Source organism: Pomacea canaliculata, linkage group LG12, assembly GCF_003073045.1.
Source record: "Pomacea canaliculata isolate SZHN2017 linkage group LG12, ASM307304v1, whole genome shotgun sequence".
NCBI classification, from domain to species: domain Eukaryota; kingdom Metazoa; phylum Mollusca; class Gastropoda; order Architaenioglossa; family Ampullariidae; genus Pomacea; species Pomacea canaliculata.
In genome coordinates this window covers 9,211,941-9,224,912 of record NC_037601.1, presented here as the reverse complement: position 1 = coordinate 9,224,912, position 12,972 = coordinate 9,211,941, and the positions used below count along the sequence as shown (strand labels likewise).

The 12,972-nt window shown below is 37.6% G+C and overlaps 1 protein-coding gene across 7 annotated transcripts in view; it reads right to left on the bottom strand.

Annotated features, from left to right (window-relative positions):
* The window catches only part of LOC112576672 (MTSS1-like protein), a 38,772-nt gene that overhangs the window by 17,830 nt on the left and 7,970 nt on the right, over nucleotides 1–12,972 (bottom strand). For 4 of the 7 annotated variants that reach the window (XM_025259297.1, XM_025259302.1, XM_025259304.1 and 1 more), the window contains exons 5-9: nucleotides 12,629–12,720; nucleotides 9,726–9,812; nucleotides 5,097–5,269; nucleotides 4,689–4,844; nucleotides 3,146–3,289 (exon numbers count right to left, since the gene is read on the bottom strand). In XM_025259297.1, coding sequence (XP_025115082.1) covers nucleotides 3,146–3,289; nucleotides 4,689–4,844; nucleotides 5,097–5,269; nucleotides 9,726–9,812; nucleotides 12,629–12,720 — 652 coding nt within the window. The remainder of the gene's footprint in view (nucleotides 1–3,145; nucleotides 3,290–4,688; nucleotides 4,845–5,096; nucleotides 5,270–9,725; nucleotides 9,813–12,628; nucleotides 12,721–12,972) is intronic. The other 3 variants (XM_025259298.1, XM_025259299.1, XM_025259300.1) reach the window with 3 other exon arrangements.

Here is a 12,972-nt window from a genome sequence, read left to right as displayed (position 1 = left end):
ACCTGCAACAACAGACATATAAACAAAACTGTTGTTTTCATGAGATACAAGGTTAATAGCAAATGCAGTACTGCATATGAATAAATCACTCAAGGCAACATCTGCACTGACCATGCATATAAAGGATAACAAAACTGATACAATCTAGATAATGACTTTACCAAACTAAAACATGCATTTGTGACTTATCTCTGTTGTGTATGCATACTATATATTTTCATTTTACACTTTACCTAATTTTCATTCTCTTTTACTAGCAGTTCAAGATGGCACTAGCAAACTATACCCTTCAAAACAGTTTTAAACTATTTGCTTTTTAGTAATTTTTGATTTTATAAGTGGTGCAAAGTTTACTTTAAAAGGTTTAGCCCAAAACGAAAGTGCTCTAGAAGAGCAACTATGTTATATATGTAATTCTGAACTGTTAACCAATTAACAGCCTTTTTTCAAGCATGTTCCACATAAACTGTCGAACTGCTGCTGACACCAAATACAGGTGAAAAACATGTTGTTTGGAGACAATAAAAATATAAAGCAAGGTTATTGTGTGCACTAAAGCCAACAAACATAATGAAAACATACAGTAAGAGTACTGTATACATGCAAAAAGGGAAGAAGCCAAGACCCTATAACACATATTTTTAATGAATGCCAACAGCCTAACAGAAGAAAATGTATCAGACATATGATCAGACCCAACCAAACAAAATTACACCAGTCTTGAATGCACTGGTCAACTGTGTAAACTGACCATATACTAGACCATAGGTAAAAGTAAAAGCTGTCCCTTAATGATGAGAGGAGAGAGATGTTAGAGCCCTTAATTATCTCAGGACCAGGTTTTGAGAGCACTATTTTATCTCCCTTGCTACCTTACCTTCCCCAACCCTCTATAGTGGGCACTCACACCACAGCTGTCAACTATAGGACAAATACACTGCATTGCATGGGTATCAAACTGGTTTGAGCATGCACCTTGACCAACCACTCTAACTAGGCTATGTGGCCACTGATAGTGAAGGCTGAATGAGTATATGCTGAAAGATGAAACTGAAACAAAGCAGTGTATGTTTTGTAGTGTGTACACCTCAATCATCTTATGGAAAAAAAAACAAGCTTCTCTGTTAGGAAAGAAACAGGGATATAAACCACCATGAGATAGGATGCAATATCCTCAACTGACCAAAACAAATGCAGACCAACATCATCATAACCATGCTGCGACAAAATGAATGGTACTGTATAGCTGATCATTTTTACGAAATATATAAAGCAAAAGTCATTAACCCAAACTCCCTGGGTGAAAACAGGATCACTGTTGACTTGAATTATTAAAGGTGGACTGAGATAAAGATCTTATCAGTCAACAAAAGATCACCATGAAAATACATCAGTATCTCAAATACTTTGAAACTTGTATGTGACTAAGTTGGCACTAAACATATATAGCTTCAACCAGCTGCTTGATTCTAACATGCCTGCAACACTCTTCACTCTTAAGCTGTTTATTCTGGTAGAATTTGCAACCTGGACCTCTCAAGAACAATGAAGATGTCATTCCCTTTAGAACTGCCATTCTTACAATCGATAGTGAGTCTGGGAACCAATAGCAACATGCCAGAAACCTTAAGTGAATGTCTTTAATTCATTTGACAACAGAAATATTCAGAAATATGAAAATATATACATACAAAGAATGAACAAGTGTTACTGCAGATAGAAAATATGATTGATATTCTGTCATGTATGCATGTCAATCAGACAATCTAGAAATGACCACTGATAATATATGTATAATTTCTAGAAGACCTCAGGAGACAAAACTCACTCAAACATGCAGAAATACCTCAATGATGATTCATAGCTAAACACAGGAATCTGCAGCAAAGGCTATCATGCAAACTTCCTATGGAAAACACATTGCAGACAGTTGTGGCTCTGCTGCACACAGTGCATTTACCAATGCACAATTTAATGTGCAATGCTCACAACTGTCAGTATATAATAATTTATAACTACTAAAAAAACCTAAACAAAAAAAAGTTGTGAATATAAAAGAAGCTGAAGCTAAAAATAAGAACAGTGCTCTGCAGAAGCTTGCGCAAGAAAAGTAATAAAATGTTCCGTCATTCTATTATTAAATGTGAAGATATAGTAGGCATAAGTTCATTGTGACAGCATAAACTGCTGGCAAAACATGTTGACTTGTTGATCGCCTTCTAGAAAATTGTTTTAAATTTAGCGCAAAGCCGTTATATAATGTTACATAAGATAAGACCGAAAAGCTTTAATAATGCCAATATCTGTGATGGAAAATCCAGCCAAGTAATTTTGTATGAAGCAAACAAAAATCATATTAACAAACTCCCTTTAGCACAAACACAATAAATTTCATGCAAAGCAGTCATTGAAAGGCTACAATGCTAAGCAAACACTATCCATGAAGTGGTAATAGGAGATGACAACACTTAAATTTCTAGGCTTTATAAGTAGGAAAGTTTCATAAAGGTCTTCATTCTATGTGTATATACAGTCTGGTTTCCACCAGTGTTGGTCTGCTTACAGGGCTGGCAGCCTTGCCTTGATACAGCTTTGGTTGTTGGCATGATGTAAAACACCATCCACTCCACTCCTTCTCCCCCCCACCAAGCCACACACACTAGTCTTGGTGTATGAGTTTGCAATCAGTGTTGTAGCACATCCTACTGAACTTTGTAGCCAGGAGGCAAGAAGCAAATCTATATATACTGGAAACTATTTAAATATTTTAATAAAATATTTCAACTAGTTCAAAACACAGCAACCTGATTCAGGTTATTTTACTATGATTGCTTCAAGCCTCAAAAACATAGAATGAGGCAGGGGAGACTTTTTACATGTAAAGGAAGTATTCTCACAGACAACAAAAAGCCACCTCTGCAGCAATCATGCCCTAACTCTTCAGGCCAAAATAAGAAATAGTACCAGTGAATATGTCCACATGCATGTGAGGGAAAGATGCATGTCCTTGTGTCTCTGTCTATCACAAATGCTCAACAGCAAAAAACAAAATGCACACAGGAACAGTGTGAGTCTTCAAAAATGAATTTCAATAATAGTGCATTAACAAAACAAAAAATTGATAAAGTAGAAGTAAAGCCCCTACCTGCGAAGCTGTCCTCTTGTGCATGGTGTGGCTAGGGGAGTGGGACTTTGAAGAGCCACTTGATGAACTATTGATACTGTTGATGCTGCACATAGAGGATTTGCGTGAACCCAAGGAACTTGGTGAGCTTGGTGGCGATGGCTGCTGCAAACAAACGAATTTTCATTTATTAACAGTATTTAGAACTTATCACAGAACACTATACTTTAGTCTACCAAGTTTTTATAGAGTTTTTCAAGTGTTCTAATTCAGGTCATTGGGTTCTTGAAGTGTTGACTTGATGTAAAGCATTACAGAAAGAATATTTGTAAGGCTGTTTTGTATCTCAAGGTAGTATTAAAAAAAAAGTAGTGACAGTTTTTTAAAAAAAAGTAACTTTCAAGTAGTATTTCTTAACTATTTTATTCTAAAATTAGTGCCAGTCAACCTTTATTCATAAGCAGTCAACTGATTTTGTTCTTTTTTCACTTTTATCAATTTAGTCGGTGTAAGACACTATATTAACATTATATATAAATGTTTTGGTACAAAAATTAATGCCCTTGATCTCCCCCCTCTCTCTCTCTCTCACACACACCCTACATATAAAGAGCAGAAAACCTTAACATCACTTTTGTGTGTGTGAGTGAACTTAGATGTAGTGTGAGTGGATAGAAGAGAAGAACGAGCAAAGAACAAGGGACACAAATGAAAGACGCTTTTATCACCACTTTTGGAACATCATGCAAAGTTATGTCCCCTCAATAGTAAATGTACCAAATGGTGCAACAGTCTGGGCGCTGACCTTTTGATTCTGATACCCAGGCGTATACAAATGTGATGTATTTTAATAATTAAATAAACTAAACACAATGGGGATAAATAAAAACTTTGGTTAAACTTCAATGTTAAGAGAAGGAAACCATTCCTACCTTATTTCATTGTGAAATTGCACTTGTAAATCCAAAGGAAATTAATTGCATCGAATAGTATTTCCCAAAACAAAAATTTTGATACAGGCTTACACACAATCTATCATCATTGTAATGTTTATTCTGATATTCACTGGATTTTAAAGGTTACCTTGTAGAAATGAATAAACAAAACATGATAATGAAGAACAAGTGTCAGAAATAGGCTTGAAAATTAAAATTTGCTAGCCTACATTGCATATGCATTTGTGTTGCTATCATTTTTCTAAAGAAATTACATCTAAAAAAAAAATCCTAACTTCAGACTAATGTCTTCCTGTTCCTATCTTAAGGGATGTAACTCTTTTCAAATATGATTTACTTAGCCAAATAACTGCATTTTATCCCATTTTTTCACATAAGTTTGTCGTTAAAAATTATGAAATATGACAGACATGGTGGGCGGTCTGGACTTAACAGTTGTTGGCACAGTCTCAATGAATTAAGCAGATGCATAGTTACATCATTATTTAAAAAGAGGAAACTCTGAACACTTACCTTGACCTTATAAAGTTTAATGTGTGAGTTCAAACATATGTGACATACAAAAACTGCTGAGAGTGGATTACCTTTAACAAAAACTGAAATCACACCTGAATGTTCCATGCAGCAGGATCCATGCCCTTAAGGTCTAAGATGACCTGCTCACTAGAGGGCGGAAGTGATTGGGGCTCACTGGCCTGCATGCACAGACAGTGCATTATTTCTTGCAAGTGGGTCACCTCCGTCAGCAGTTGCACCTCATGGTCCTAAATCAAGCATTAGCAATGAAAAATCACATCACAAAATGACATGTTAAAACAATCTATATGCACCACTGGTACATGCACGTGGTTGATGTATCAGAAAGCTGTATTCAAATTTCACTGAAATTTATTTATGAAATTAAACTTTGGAAGAAGTGTCTTTTAAAAATTGTGTTTCAACACTGAGCTGTGGAAATATTTTAGTCTGTGAACACAAAACCTCTAATTCTATGAGGTCTAATTAAGTGTTCTTACCACAAATGGTTTGATGCAGCTTATGAACAGACAGAAGCGCCCTCTTTCTTCTATAAGTGCTGTGCGTACAGAGTTTTTCTCTGCCTCTTCCAGCTGCAGATATTTAGCATTGACATCCTGCATTGCAACATCCAGTTTCAGCTGCATTTCATTTTTACCTGAAGACCAAGCACCTTCCCAGGTGAGCAAAAAGAATATCATCAATAGTGGGAAAATGTACAAACCACATGATTCTGTTGCTAAACATGTAATACACGAGTTTAAATCAAGGTTTTAAAAGTCCATGACCTAGTTCAAACATAGTATATACATGTGTGTGTGTGTGTGTGAAACTTAGGCAGCCAAACAATTGGTTGCAGAAAAAAGTGTAAAGTCCCACAGTGTACAGCTTAAGCTGCTTCAGCTCAACATTTACTCATGAAACTCCAAGTTGGCTGTACTGTTCTGTGAGAGCTGTTATTATTATTATATTCCCTTTTGCAAGATTTGAAGTTTCAATGAAACAAGAAAGTTTGTAGATCAACTTAATAGTACAATGCAGAGACTTACAACAAAAATAGTACTCAATAAACTCAGTAATCATCTCTCTCACCCACCCAACTCTCTCTCTCTCTGTGCACCAGAATGTATGAGGTCTACAAGAAAAGAGAAAATTTTCCAAGACTAGATTATAAAAATGACCATTAATTACACCTATGAATGTCAGTCTCTTATCTAGATAAAAGCCTTCTGGTGACTTGGTTGCTTCTACACCTTACATCATACAGCTGGCACATCATTAAGGTCCTAATTAAGACATTTCTATGCCTTAATGGTCTGAATTTTCAAGCAGGCCTTTGCTCATGGCACTTGTGTAAGTCAGTTTAAATTTTGAGGAATGCACAAACCAAACCTACAATTTTCCTTTGCGCACATGATGCAAGCCAAAAGTAGTGGAAGCTCATGCAGCCTGACCTAATAGTTATCATATAGAACACCACACCAGCAGCATAAATATATATAAATAACATAAGCTACCACCACATCACTGGTTACGTGTAAATAGTGCCATCAAGAAGGGATGAAGCCAGTTAAGGAGAATTGAATCAAGAGCCAATGCCAGGACATAGAGGATGGAACAACACAAGGTGACAGCAAAAAAGCCTACCACCTTCTAAAGACCATCACTAAGATAGATCAGCACAAGACCTCAGTCATCAAAGACAGCAATGGCCACCTCACAAAAAGCAATGCTATACTCAACTGATGGACTGAGTACTCCAAAGACCTATACAACTTCCAGCTGAAGACATGCCAACATCCTCCAAAATAACCAGACTAGAGACAGTCCACCTGCAGACATTCCAGTCCTATGTCAAGAAGTCAAAAGGGCTGTACATAGTCTGAAGGGAGGAAAGTTGGCAGGCATCAATAACGTGCCAGCTGAGCTACTCACGCAGACTGGGGAAGAAACTACAAAGGCTCTCACTGTTCTGTGCCAAAGAGTCTGGGAACACAAGGAATGGCACAAAGAATGGATGCAGTCACTAATTATACCCCTATCTTCAACTGTCGCATTCTTATATAAAAGCATCTTCAGCATCAGCAGAATCTCTACCACAACTTCATTGACTTCAAAAAGGCATATGATGGAGTCTGGCATGAAGGGCTATGGCATGTAATGTGAAAATTCAACATCGAAGAAGGCCTCATTCAAGTCACCGAAGCACTATATAACAGCTCAACAAGTACAGTAATGCTGAACACCCACATAGAAGCTTACTTATGCAACACAGTAGGCCTATGTCAAGGATGTCCCCTATCACCAGTGCTGACAAAGAACTGCAAGACCTCATCAACAGACTGAAAGACAGTTCAAATGCATATGGAATGGAGACCAGCACCGAAAAGAGCAAAATTATTATCAATGACAGCAGCAAAGCAGAGATCTATATGAATGGGGTATAGCTTGAAGAGGTAAGCAGCTTCAAATACTTGGGAGACACCCTTTCCAGAGAAGGCAGCTCCATGCCAGATATCTGCATCATGATTGCGACAGCAACAGCAGCAATGGCTAGACTAGAAGGAATCTGGCACAGCCATAAAATTAGGTTTACTTCTTGGTAGTACTGATCCTGCTCTAAAGATGCAACACGTGGACTCTGCTCGCCAAAACGGAAAGGAGAATCCAGGCGTTCGAGAACAAGTGCCTGAGGAGCCTGTTCCAGATCTCATACAAAGAACATAGGTCCAATGACTTTGTCTAAACAAGATTACCACACTCGTAGGATACAAGGAATTTCTACTTTCAACAGTCAAACGATGTAAAATGGTCTTCTTTGGCCATGTGACCTGGCACAACACCTTGTCGAAGACTGTTCTTCAAGGCACCTTGGAGGGCAGCCATCCTCACTGTGGCCAAAGAAAGAATTGGTTTACTAATGTCAAAGATAGGATTTGCTGTCAAAATAATCAAGAGTGGCAGGCCCTGTTAGTCGCTGTGTCTATCCATATAATCCCCCGAAAGACAGGTGCCAGTCAAGGGACGACTGACGGTATGACTGATACACAGTGCTGTAGGAAATGGAGATCAAGCATGACTTCTCTTACACAGAGAAGGTAGCAGTTCAATCAAGAACATTTGAGATAAGCAAGAGACTAAATGTATGTATGCAAGCAAATCAGAGCTAACTTGAGGACACAAAGAACTAAGCACAAAGACAGTAGTTCTCATCAAACATTGTAAGCTAAGGGCATCAGTATGAAGCTTAGTCAGTCTGGGGTAATTACCAACATTTTTCTTCAGAAATGCTAAAGGTTCCAAAGAAGTGTACTGGAGATTGAAGGAAAATATAAGAACTACATCCTGTGAACTGGTTCAATGTGTTAAACCATGCTTGGTTGATTTAAGCATGTGACATAAATGTAAATCAACTTTCATAGACCTATAGCTCTCAGTCCACAAAGCAGGATGGGTGGTTGGAAGTGGGGCCCTCCTGCTAACATTAGAAACATCAACTGTCAGGTTTTTCAAGTTCCCAGGACCAGTTACTTTGTGGAGCAACAGACTACCTGTCAAAATCTACAAAGACTTTCTTGGCATTACTGTCACTGAGATCGGTGTATGTCATCAAATTTTCTGTGACCAGGCAGCATACAGCGCAGCTTTCTGTGCAGGCAGGTTTGAGCAGGGTTATGTGCACCGCAAGAACCATGCACCATTGTACCACCAATTACCTATAATTTTCTTATTTTTATTCTCTGATAATTAAAAGCCTTTCATTAATTTTTGTTCCCTTGAGGTTTAGGTTAAATCCATGGGTAGACTGAGCAGAAAGTTTATTTCTTACTGCAGCTCTGAATTTGTTGCATGACGTGCGACCAATTCTAATTCAAAAGTTTTTGCTAGTGATCCAAAAAAACAGTCTCTTAAATGAATCCTCAATGTCTATTTTTCTTTACATGGAAACTGCTGCACCTCCTCCAGGATGCTGCTGGCAGTGTTGACGAGAAACCATAGAATTTTCTACCATAATAATAATGAACATATTTTTTAGTGCTTTTCCAATGATTTGCTCATAGTGCTTTATCAGAAGTGATAGACTTATCCCCATAAAGGCAATTACAAACACCATGCACACATATTCACATGCTCACTTCTAAAACAGACACACCTACCCATACACAAGGTAAATAAAGATGCATGTTATGCACACACATGGTCAGGACAGGGTTGCAGTAGGTCTCTGTTCTGAAAAAAATGCTTCTGATGTTTGGACTTAAAGGTAGTAAGAGAATCAGAGTGACCAAGGCTGGTGGGTAATCTGTTGCAAGCTGATGGGGCTTGGTAGCAGAAAGACCTATACTGTTTCTTACTCTCCTTGTCTCCACCATACTTGCAGTGGTCCTACAGAATCTGTCACAGATGAAGCGAAGGAAGGAGATAACCAGAATCTTGCAGACTTTTTATTAAGCTGGAAATCTGTTTTCACCCTCTCTGAATTATTATAGCATAATCTTCCCTACTATTTACTAAGGGAATAGTTTATAATTGACACAACTAACAACGCAGTTAAATTATTTTTGTAACACCTGTCCATAAAAGGACTTAACACTAGTTCTGAGATCCTCTAGTTTCCCCTTGTATAAACTTTAAGGTTGTCTATGATAGGCTGCATTAGCTCTCAGGCTCAAGCTGTTGTAGGCCATAGAGGGGAAAAAAAAATCAATATCCAGGTTAAAAATATTTCCATGCCAAAGCTTGGCCATTAAAGAATAGGGTGTGCACCCTGTGGTCCCTCCCAGGAGTCTACAATCCCCACTCCCCATGCTTAAAAAATACCAGAAATGGGGAAGGAGGTGAAGTGTGTCAAAGCCATTGCAAAAGGGACACTTTGGCTGGACAGGTAGAGGTTGAGGATGGTGCAGGGTATGTTGCTCACTGGGTTCGCTGGTTCAAACAACACACAGGGAAAAGGCACTAGCAACTTAGAAGCAGGAGGTCTAAAAATAGGAGTCGCAGTGCACAACTGCCCAACGCTGGTATCATTAAGCCTAAACCTGAAGAGGTCACACACATATACATTACTTGGTCAAACACTTTAACATCTGTGATGTACGAAAATGTATGACAGTCATATATATATATACCATGTGGGACACCTTTCTTGACTTTCTTCTGAAGGCGCATTGTGTCAGAGGCAGCTTTCTTTATTTCTTGCCTGGCTTTTTTGTACTCTGCAACACACACAGAATCAATGCAATCTTGATCCCTGGCATACACATTAAGTTAAAAAAAAAACGTAAGTTACTGTGTCAATAAGCTCTATTAACTCATCGATTTCAGCTAGCTTAATTCACATGACATGCAAATTAAGCTACCTTCAAAGGCTGTGGGTATTCCATCACTCCCAGTTACCAAAACATTATTAGAGGAAAATAGTCACACTGTTAACATATTTCTATGCAATTTTAATCGAATACTCTTTTTGTTCTTTATATGGAGCTGTGCCTATCTAGTCAATTTCACCCATCTGCTTTACTTGGCGACTTCTGCCACTACCCTTTGCTTGAGATATCTTGAGCAAGGGCAGGAAAGTTCCAAAAATCAAATTAAAATATACAGCCTACAAAGATCATACTGTATCATGCATATTGTTATGGTTTATATTATATATTTAAACACAAAGTTATCAAATTCCATTATGTGAATATGGATATGCCAGGTGAAAATAGTGAAGCGTCATTAATGCAAATGACTGCTGGTGCACACACAAACACATATTTAATTTGGAAGGGGAGATTTAAAAAATATCTGGCCTCTGACAGAAACCATTTTTCTATAATAATGAATGAACATCAGTGATAGCATGGAGGGGGCGGCGGCAGGAAGGATTTACTAGCTCCCCTTCTGATGCACTCTCTGAAGACAGTTTGACCCATGGGGAATGCACATGGCTAGGATTCCTGCATCAGTCTTGCTGGCACATGACAAAACAGACTTGGTAGCTGAGACCAGGCCACCCCAGCCTCTGCAAGAAAGGCCACATGGATGTTTCCACAAAGGCAAGTCCCAAAAGGCTCAGCAAATGTGTAACACCATCATGATGGTTGGCTTCATTGTGTGTAAGTGGAGCAACGGCCTCTCAGGAAACAGGGAAAAACAATCCTATACAACAATGCAAGATCTGGAAGTCGCTTACTCTCTTCCTGACTATGCCTTCTCTATATAGTGATCACTTCATGCACAAGAACTCCACATTTTATTAAACATCTTTTAGATAAAGTCATGATGAGCATAGAATGCTAATGGTTGATGCCCTTATCTCACAACAACAGGTATCATATGCTCATCAGTTAGAAATAAGCATCTTGTAACTGTTTGAACAAGAATTCTCCTTCCTAGTATTTTATTTAAAGTCAGATAATTAACAGACCTGAACCTGGAATATTTACTATATCATTCTGACAGCTTTAATGTAAGGAGTGACCACATGTTATATTTTTGACTGAAAGATAAAGTAAACCAGTGATAGCGACCAACTTTATAAACCCAGGCATCCTCTCAACAAATCACACTAGCATGCTTCATGTCAGTAGAGTTCACATTCACAAAACTGTCCTTAGAGTTTTGAAAAGCAGTTCCCTTCCAGTTCTTAAAGTTGAACAGATTTGAATTTAATATATTTAACATAAATGTTTTTGAAACACTTGTAAATTATTGCATGCTGTAACACCTGGTGTCTATGTAGACAAAGATAACAATACTAATCCCACGAACACACTCATTTCTGAATACACATTTTGAAGGAGCTTTAAACTGCTGTCTTTTCTTGTAAAGCCAATAGGTTGATTGCACTATGTCTTAGCACTGATACTACACACACCCCCCCTCCCATCCATCTGCAAACCCAGTTCCAAGAAATGTCAGGGTGAGTTCGAAAGAATTTCCCAGATCGCACTCTGCCATCAATCAAGTGTAAAAATCAATCACTGAAACACCTCAATTTTCACCTTCTTTTGAAGTTTTGCCATAAAAATCCTATTCTAAAATTTAGCTGGGTAATATCATTCAATATCAAGAGAAGGTAAATTTGTTTTACATCATCAGTACTAACACACAAAAAACTGTCTTCCACGTCCCCATTTATTCTTGATACAATGATGAGGTCAATGCCACTGGCAAAATACATTTTGTCAAAGTTCAATAATTAACTTAAATTTTAAGCAAGCATTCAGTGACTCTTCCCTTTCGTACCAAAAACAAAAAAACAAAAAAAAAAACCTTAGAGTTCTGCCAGACCCTTGCAAGAAGATTGATTTACACCTAAACTGTCTTGATGGTAAATGTAAGGTTTTCAAAGATGTGATGTTAAACAAGGCACTTGTTTTATATTGTGCATAATACAGTTATGTACATAAAAACAACAAAGTGTCTTTGTCAAATGGTAGCTAGTATTTTCACATTCACCTTATCTTTTGATATTCTTCGCTTTTTATTGTTTCTCTCCCCACTCAGCCCCCTTAAAAAGTTGTAGAATGGTCTTTACAAGAGGGAAAGACCCAGCTATCTTAAAAGCAAGTTCACAGTATTTCTAGTAAAATGTGCTATGTAAAATGAGCAATGGCCATTTTAACTATAAAAAAGACAAAACATTGAGAGAAATAATAATAATCATAATAAAATATTTTCATACAGTGCTTTCCCTAAAAATAAGAACCTTACAGCACTTTACATTCAGAAATAAAAACAAAAAATGTAGATACCACCAATATATAGAGCCTTAAGCACATCAGAATACAAACATGCACAAACACCAAGCCATACAATGAAAAAGACAGTACACAAGTAAACCATGTACATAAAGTGTGCCATCACAACGTCAACATCAAAATATGCCACTAACTGCTTTCAGTCAAAGTGGTAAAGGTAAGTTTTTAAGATGTGTTTTAATAGAAAACATTTTCCTCACAGATACTATGCTGCTGTACTAGCAGGAATAACCTTGAATCAGCAAAAAAGAAATAAAATATAAAAAAAAAATCAACTTTACCTTTGGCATGGTCTTTATCAAGTTGGGCAACAACCTTCTTCCAGTCCTCAAGTTTTTCCTGAAGAGGAGCCACCAGACTGTCCAGTATAGAACTACAAACAAAAAGAAAAATTTGGCTTCATCTAAACACAACAAATTTTTCTATAATTTTCTATCAAATCATTTCTCATTTTCATTAGTCCTACTACTTTTTGAGGACTTTAGGTAGACTACGGCCCATGCTGACTCAAGCTGCTGCCAACTCACTTGCTGTGGCTACCATCACATCACGATTGGACTACTGTAACAGTGCATTTTGGGGTATACCTGCTACTCAGTTGGATCGACTCCAAAGACTTCAAAAT